An 8,025-nucleotide genomic window follows, 5' to 3' on the forward strand; every position below is an offset into this window, starting at 1 on the left:
AAAGAGGCAAACCATTGCAAGGCAAGCCCCCGAATCCCCACGTCGGCAAGGCGGTGGGTCAGCAGCTGGTGGTCGACAGTGTCAAACGCTGCCGACAGGTCTAACAACACCAGTGCTGCCACACCGCCCTGATCCAGATGTCTCCGGAGATCGTCAGTCAGGGCGACCAAAGCCGTCTCGGTCCCGTGGCCTGGGCGGAAGCCGGACTGGAAGGGATCTAAGACTGAAGCATCCTCCAGGAAGCCCTGTAACTGTATCGCCACCGCCTTCTCTATCAATTTGCCCAAATAGGGCAAATTGGACACCGGCCGATAGTTGGTCAATTCGGCTGGGTCCAGAGATGGTTTTTTTAGGAGAGGGCGGACCATCGCGTCCTTGAGCACTGTCGGGAAACGCCCCTCCAAGAGGGACGTGTTGATAATATCTCGCACAGCGCCTCGCAGCCCCCCAGGACTCGCTTTAATGAGCCAGGAGGGGCACGGATCAAGGTCACATGTGGTTGGGCGAACAGAAACGAGCAATCTGTCCACTTCGTCCAGACTGAGTAGATTGAAACATTCTAAACCCGGCCCCAAAGACGTGCAAGGGGGCTCAAGTTCACTCACTGTCTCAATTGTGGCGGAGAGGTCACGGCGGAGCCCCAAGACCTTATCTGCGAAAAAGCTCGCATAAGCCTCACAGCCAAGTTCCAATTCCTTATCTTTTTGCTCGCCCTGAGGCAAGGTTGTTAAATTCCGAATTACCCTAAATAATTGGGCTGGGCGCGAGCTCGCAGACGCAATCTCCGCCGCATAGAAATCCTTCTTAGCGGCCTTGACTGCCATCTCGTAGGCTCTCATAAGCGTCCTATAAGATGTTCTCGAGGCCTCGTCGCGAGCGCGGCGCCACCGTCTCTCTAATCGTCTAAGTTCTCGCTTCAGCGCCCGCAACCCCTGGGTATACCAGGGGGCGTGCCTACCGTGAGTGCAGAGAGGACGCCTGGGAGCGATCTCGTCGATGGCTGCGGAAAGTCGGACATTCCAGTCTTCCACCAGCAGCAACTTCCAGAGGTGTTACAAAGGACTGTGTCAATTCACGCTACTATGCAAACTGCTGGTCAAGAAAAAAGAAGGCTGAGCTAGATCCTTTCTCCCTGCTGTGCTAGTTTTCTGCCTGCAGAGAGTTTTACTCAAAAGGGTGTGATCCCTCATCTGCAGTCTGAAGTGATACAGTCCATTCAACTGCTTCATTATCATGCCACTCTATGTGTATGGTGGACAGGCATTATGTGGTTCAATGATTCCACCAAGGAAGAAACAGTATTCATGATATAAATAGGCTTGTCTACTTTGCTAGGTAAGAAATTAATGGCTGGTCCAGGATGTGAACTCAGACGTGCAAACTTCCAACCAAATGCCATCCATTAGGCTGCACTGGCTCAAGAAGCCCATTGCTTAGATTTGGTGGTAAGCACAGCCTTTACAACACACACAAACAGGTAGAGGTTTCTGTTCTGTGCAATGCACAATGTGAGACAGTGAAAGGAATATTGTGAAGGACTGCAATAAAGCTGCTGCCCAGGGTCAGCTCACGATCACTGGACAAGAGATGAGGCAGGCGCCAAAAACAACTCAAGAGTGGCAGCTTGCAATACGAGAGCCGCACAGAAATTAGATCCATTCAGTTCTCATAAGAAAGTCCTGTGACATGGATTACAAATGTTGGCTGAGCTAGTGAACTCATGTCTAAGCAAGAACAAAGTAGAGCTGGTGGCGGGGTGTGTGTGGGGGGGAGGGCAACTGTGAGCTGCCTCAGAATATGAAGTGGGTCTTTTTTTTGCTTTGCAGCAATGCAAGAAAATCCTTTATCGGGATCACTGCCAAGTGCCAACAAGGGTGCAGTTCTCAGCAGTGCTGATTCTGTCTACATCAGGGAAGACACCTAATTTTGTAAACATGCCCCCTATATATTAGGAAACCCTAGTTCATGGCCTGAGTTGTCTTGGCTAAGAACAAAACTGCAGTCTCTTTCTCTCCTCCACCCCAGGCATTCTAATGAAGTTTAATATAATTACTACTGTTGAAAGTGATACCAGTTTCTTTTGCACTATTTTTACACACATGCACAAAAGTCAGGGACATCAGCCATGGAAGAGAACAAAACAAAGTGTCATAACGACATAAAAGCGCTCTGAGAGAACTATGTCTTGCCCAAGGTCATCCAGCAGCTGTGAGTGGAGGAGTGGGGAATCAAACCCGGTTAGAGTCCACGCACTTAACCACTAAACAAACTGGCTTATTGTATTTATTGCATGTGTTTTGTTAATCTGTTTTTATGATGTAAATCTGCACTCAGCAGATTATTATAGGTTGGAACCCACCCTGAACCTGCTTTGTGGGGAGGGCAGGATATAAATCGAAGGAAATAAGTAAATGAACTAGTTCCTTCACTAAGGCTATTTAAGAATGACCTTCTTCTATGGATATGGATACACACCCACCCAATATTGAACTACAGGCAAATACATCCTATGGGGCAAGTAAGTGACCCAAAGTTTGCAACCTAAAGCAGGAGTGGTAGATGCCAGCTGCCACTGAGGGTGGCAGATGAGATCACCTTGACCCCTTGGGCCAGAATGCCCTACAACCTTTCCTGTGCAAGCCTCAGCATGACTGCATTAAGTGCTTCACTCAGAAAGGAGAAAAGTTTATCAAGAACTGATTACTCAATGCAAAGAAACCCCCACCATTCAAAACACAGTTTCTATTCAGTGTGGAAATAGATTGCACAAAGAAAGGCCGCTGAGCGGAAAAAAGAAAGAGGCGGGCCAGGGCAGCTCCAGTCTTCTTCCTGGGGTTCCCGGCATCGGCTTGCACAGAGCTGCACATACTTCTGCCAGCTCTGCTGCTTGCATAAGGGCTCTGCCTCTCTAGCCACCAATCAGGCTGAAGGAGAAGGGATTTCCCTCAGCCAATCATGCTGCCCAGCAGCTCGTTTTTCTTTCTCTGGAAGCGGCAAGTTGCACATTGTGTACTGAGCACAGAAAAAAAAATCCAGCCTGTGTTGTAAGATAAGTTCCTGACTTCCAGCTCAGATGCTGCAGGCAGGCAATTTGACACCCTCGCCCACATATTCACTTTCACATTAGAATCATACTTTTCTCCTGTGTCCATGCTGCAAGAAGCTGCGTTTGGTGGCAAGTTCCTACTGCACGAAGACAGTAAAACATGGAGAACCATAGGACAGGGGCAGAACAAATTTCTTGCCAAGGCCCAGATTCAAATGCAATACCCCTAGTTAAAGGGGTCTGAATCAGCAGGACCAAAGAGGATACTCCACCTGAGACCTTGGGGTGGTTCTGTAGTCAAAAGAAAATAATGAGCCTAAAGTAAAGCACCATGTCGGAAATCCACTGGTAAAGCATCCCTGAAATAACAGCATGGAACTGAAGCAAGAGAAGAGGCCACTTGCACAGCTTTTGCACAGCTGGGGTATGCACATCAGAGAACTTAGCAGAAAGGTTTGGTAGTGAATGGTTTATAAGCCTTTCATTTTATAAAGGACACCAGTCATAGCCTACTCCTGTCAGAAGCAAGATCCCTTTCCTAGGGACTTTAGCTGCATTCACATCTTGTTAGATAGTGCACTGTAGGTACAATTCACTCCTGGATTATCCTGGGTAGACAAGACGATACAGCCGCAAATGATGGCAACAGCCAGACTATCTGAGAATACAGCCATGCACCCACAGTCCTACAAGGAACTCCCTCGGAAGTGACGCAAGTGTAGTGCAAAGGTGGCCAGCTTCCAGTTGTCCTTTCCAAAATGAGGAGCGGTGTAAATGTGTGAACCAGTTCAAGCATTACATACACGAATCCTGATGACTCTGCTAAAGACCCCATGGTTCATTATGTGTCCAGACTCCAGCACTCCCGTTTTTGGGGAGGGGGGGGAGGCAAGAAGCTTAAAATTATTAAATATGCATTGGTCACCCAAGTCCCAGAACTGAAAAAGAAAAATACTGTGAAGAACTTGCATTCCTCCCTCTGCATTCCAGGCTGTCTTCTGAAACTAGAAAGATTAGTTTGAAAGGAAGAGATGACAGATAAGACAACGCCCCTGAAAGAGGTCACAAAAGGGCAAATGCGAACTTGGCCCTTGTACAGTGCTGAAATAGTGCCTTTTGGATGGCTCCCATGGACAGTCCTGGCATCCTTGGCAAACACCCCCATTCTTTCAACATTCAGGCCTTCCCTTCGCTGAAGGCCAGTTTTTTCCTGTTTCAGCTGCCTTGAATGGGCAGTGATGCAATGCCATACATCAGCCAGCATTGTCAACACCCCTATCGTCTACTCCATCAAGCTACAGCTGATAAGCACAGAGGGGAGGGAACGGCCCGCATACCTATTGGGCATAACCAAGCCAACTTGCCCCTTAGGAAACCCCAGGGCCTTCTCTTGTATCGGGTGGCCTTTTGGCCTCTCCATTTACAACTGCCTCTCTACACACTCACTGTCTGGGGCTGATGGCATAATCAGCTGGCCATTCAAAAGTGACGCAAAAGCCCAGTTTGATGCAACAGCTTAGTCCAGCACCCCAGCCGCCCTTCTCTCATGCAAAGCAGCAAGCAGAACACACTGGTGTCCGAGCTAATGCAACCACTGGAACCATACACCCCAGCTACAAGGGAAACAGCCTTAGCATGCTTACTCCAGTTCCTTCTTCTCTGCCTCCTCTGTGGTCAGGTCCTCCTCCACACTGTAGTCCAGGACTGAGCCCACGCCGTAGGCATGGTTGTGCTGCATAAGAGGCTTGATAGCTTCTCTGTCCTCTCCAGCCACAAACTGCCCATAGAAGGTCATTTTCATCAGCTTTTCAAAGAGCTGCTGCCCCAGCAGCTTCCGGGTGAGGTTCATCAGCTGCAAGACAGAAAGAGAGCTATGAAGAGCGCGACATCTTCCCTCTCAGCATGTGGCTGGGAAGCCTGCTTTCTAGGGGTCCTTGGGACTGCAGTCTGTTGAGGTGAGGACTGCACCCCCTTTTCATGACCATGGCCTCGGTCATACGGGCCGGAAAATGTGGGGGGGAAGCGTGGCTGTTTGCCCCGGGGCAAAATAACGCATGGTTGCGCGAGCAGACGTCCCGTGGAAGTCCCGTGGTTAGGGGGGAGGTGCCAATCACAGGACACTCCTGCGGCGCTGCAAAGAAGCGGGGCTACGGGGCAAACGGGGATTTTTTTTGGTTAAACTAAAGTGTGCGTATGCTCCGTTGGGTGCTTGTGCGCATCCGTGGAGACTGGAAAAAAACCACCTTTTTGTGAGGGGACATGGGCGGGCGCCGGAACTACCACTGGAAACATGATCAGACGCCCGCCCATGCCCATCTCCCACTCCTCCCCCCGGGAATCCAAAGCAGCTTACAATATCATCCATTTTTGTTCTCACTACAATTCTGTGGGTTGTTTTGGGCACCTAGCAAGCTTCCATGGTTGAGTGGGGATTCAAACTTCGCTCTTCTGTATCCTGCTCTGGCACAGTAGCCACTGCACTGTGTTGTCTCTTCTGTTTAGTGGGGGGGGGGGGGGAAGCAATAGGAACACACAGGCTTCCTATGGGAGTGCCGTCCCCCTCCCCACCACCACCCTATGAGTCCTCTGCTGTATCAGAGCAGACTTATTGCTTTCTCTGTATAAACCAGTAGAAGGAAGAGATGATTCAAGGGGGAATGGGAGCATTAAATAAAAGAGGGGAAAGAGAGAAGGGTGTCTGGTAATGGAAACAGGAAAGTTTAGACAGTGGGATCTTTTCCACAGGAGGGGCCACGGAAGGAAGAGGAGGAAAACCAAATGGGAAATGGCAGGGGGGAAAGAAGAGATGTCAGCAGAGAAAGCGATAAGTCTGCTCTGATACAGCAGAGGACTCATAGGGTGGTGGTGGGGAGGGGGACAGCCCTTCCATAGGAAGCCTGTGTGTTCCTATTGCTTCTGGGTCCCTGGGTCCCCCCCCCCCGTGCGTTTTGCTCTCTAATAGTCCCAGAGGGAGCAACACACATGTGGAAAAGGGGACGACGACCCCAAAGAAATAGGGACAAACGAGTGACAAAAATGAGAATGCGGAAGAGCCCTAGACGCTCCCAAGAGTCGCGAAGCCGGCTAACGGAAGGCAAGGCAGGCGCTCCTTGGTTCTCCCTCGCTCTTGGGCAGCGACTGCAGAGGTAGAGCCCGCCAGCCTCGCTGCACGGCGGAACCCACTGCGTTGGGCGGCAGACTCCGCTCCGGCCACCCCGCGCTTTATTGCCGAGAGGCAGATGCGCTCGGCTCACCTGCGGGGCGCGCTCCACCAGCGGATCCAGAGAGCAGAGGCCCAGCACCAGGAGGCTGCGGACCAGCTCGCCGCTGGTCTTGCTGCGGAAAGCCTCCCGCGGGTCGGCAAAGTCCACGGCTGGCGGCGGTGGCAGCGGCCGGTGGGCATCTTGCGACGGCGCCGCGGAGGAAGCGACGGGGGCCACCGGGGCTGTAGGTGCTGCGCCAGCTCGGGAGGACGATGGAGCAGCGGCGGTGGCGGCTGCAGCAAGAGCTGGCTCCGGAGCACTGGAGAGTGGACAGCGCCTAACGAGGACAGCCGAGGCTGCGCGCAGTGCCCGTGACCCGCCGCGGATGTTCTGGCAACACACAGCCATGGTTACGCACGGCCGTAAAGAACCCGGCAAGTCGGCCCAAGCGCTTAAATGGGCGCCGAGGGATAACGCCCCGCCCACTGCCATTCAATGCTCGCCGCGAGCGCCCGCTGATTGGCCTCTGCTTTCCAGGCCACGCCCGTCAAGTTATACCGCCCAAAACGTCGCTAGGGGATCCTTCGGTCTTGCTTTTCTCCAAGGCGGGTTCCATCACCGTTGAGGGCTCGCCGCAGAGGTGTGATTTTTCTGCGCTGTCCTTCTCGAGACTCCGACCCCGCGACAAAAGCCACGTCTGCGCTCATCTACAGAAAAGACGCCGTAGGGGACGATTTCAAATGTAGTGCGCTTATGAAGGCCAACTAAAAGGTCACAAAGTAGTAAACAAGCTTTCCAGTGTACCAGACCTTTTCTTCAGTCCAGATGTTCGGGGGGGGGAAATAATTTTTAAACGTGTTGCTGAAGGTGTTGGAAAGTCCGAGTTTGCGGGTTTACATGTATTATTGCAGACATCCAATGCAGTCTTCCCCTCACTTAGACTCTTTAAGGTTGCCAAACTCCAAGTGGGGTCTGGAGGTCTCCCAGAATTACAACTGATCTCCAGACTAGAGATCAGTTCCTCTGGAGAAAATGACTGGTTTGGAGGGTGGACTCTATGGCTTTATACCCTGCTAAAATCCTGCTCCTTCTCCCAACCCTGTCTTCCCCAGGCTCCACCTCCAACTCTCTTGGAATTTCCCAACCCTGAATTGGCAGGCAACCTTACCCCCCAGATTCTCTTGTTCCAGTGCAGCAGTGCCGGCATGGTCTTCAGCAAGTTGAAAGCTGCAAGCCCTATGCTTGCGGAGGGTCCCAGTGGAAAGGATAAAATGAGGCGCGGGGGGGGGGGGCATAGTAAGGGCAAAGCAGAATTTTGTTGGAATACTAATGTTACCCTAGCAAAAGAAGTGGTGTAAGTTAAAAGACTTCCCACTGCACTCCGTGGAGAGTCCGAGACCACCTCTTCCATACTTCTTCCTTTAGACCTCCAACAGAGCATAAAACTTAGACTACTACAACCAGTGGTATATACTGTGTCTTGGACCATTCAGATGCGTGCCCATGTCGCTCTTCATGGCTAGAGAATTTAAGGTACACAACAGCAAACTCACAGTAGACACCCCAATGAGCCCACCAGGAAAAAGGCACAGAATGAACAATAAGACTGCTCCCTGCTGAGCAAGGTCTAGGGTCCATGATCTCACTCAGTTATGACTACTTTGACCAGCAGCAGCTCTCCAGGGTCCCAGATACAGAAAGGCCTTCCTCCTCACTGGCTGCCTGAAATCCTTTAAAGGTATCAATGATAAAAGGGTTGGAACACTTTCCCTATGA

General features: G+C 51.4%; 1 protein-coding gene across 1 annotated transcript in view; it reads right to left on the minus strand.

Moving 5' to 3' along the window:
• Positions 1-6,664, minus strand: part of LOC107126091 (proline dehydrogenase 1, mitochondrial-like) — a 34,071-nt gene extending 27,407 nt beyond the window's left edge. The window contains exons 1-2 of the mRNA XM_015429594.1: positions 6,301-6,664; positions 4,690-4,898 (exon numbers count right to left, since the gene is read on the minus strand). Of these exons, the coding sequence (XP_015285080.1) occupies positions 4,690-4,898; positions 6,301-6,657 (566 nt within the window). The 5' untranslated portion in view covers positions 6,658-6,664. The remainder of the gene's footprint in view (positions 1-4,689; positions 4,899-6,300) is intronic.
• Between the last annotated feature and the right edge of the window lie 1,361 nt (positions 6,665-8,025).

The sequence above is a fragment of the Gekko japonicus genome, unplaced genomic scaffold, assembly GCF_001447785.1.
Source record: "Gekko japonicus isolate JY-2015 unplaced genomic scaffold, Gekko_japonicus_V1.1 scaffold409, whole genome shotgun sequence".
NCBI lineage: Eukaryota > Metazoa > Chordata > Lepidosauria > Squamata > Gekkonidae > Gekko > Gekko japonicus.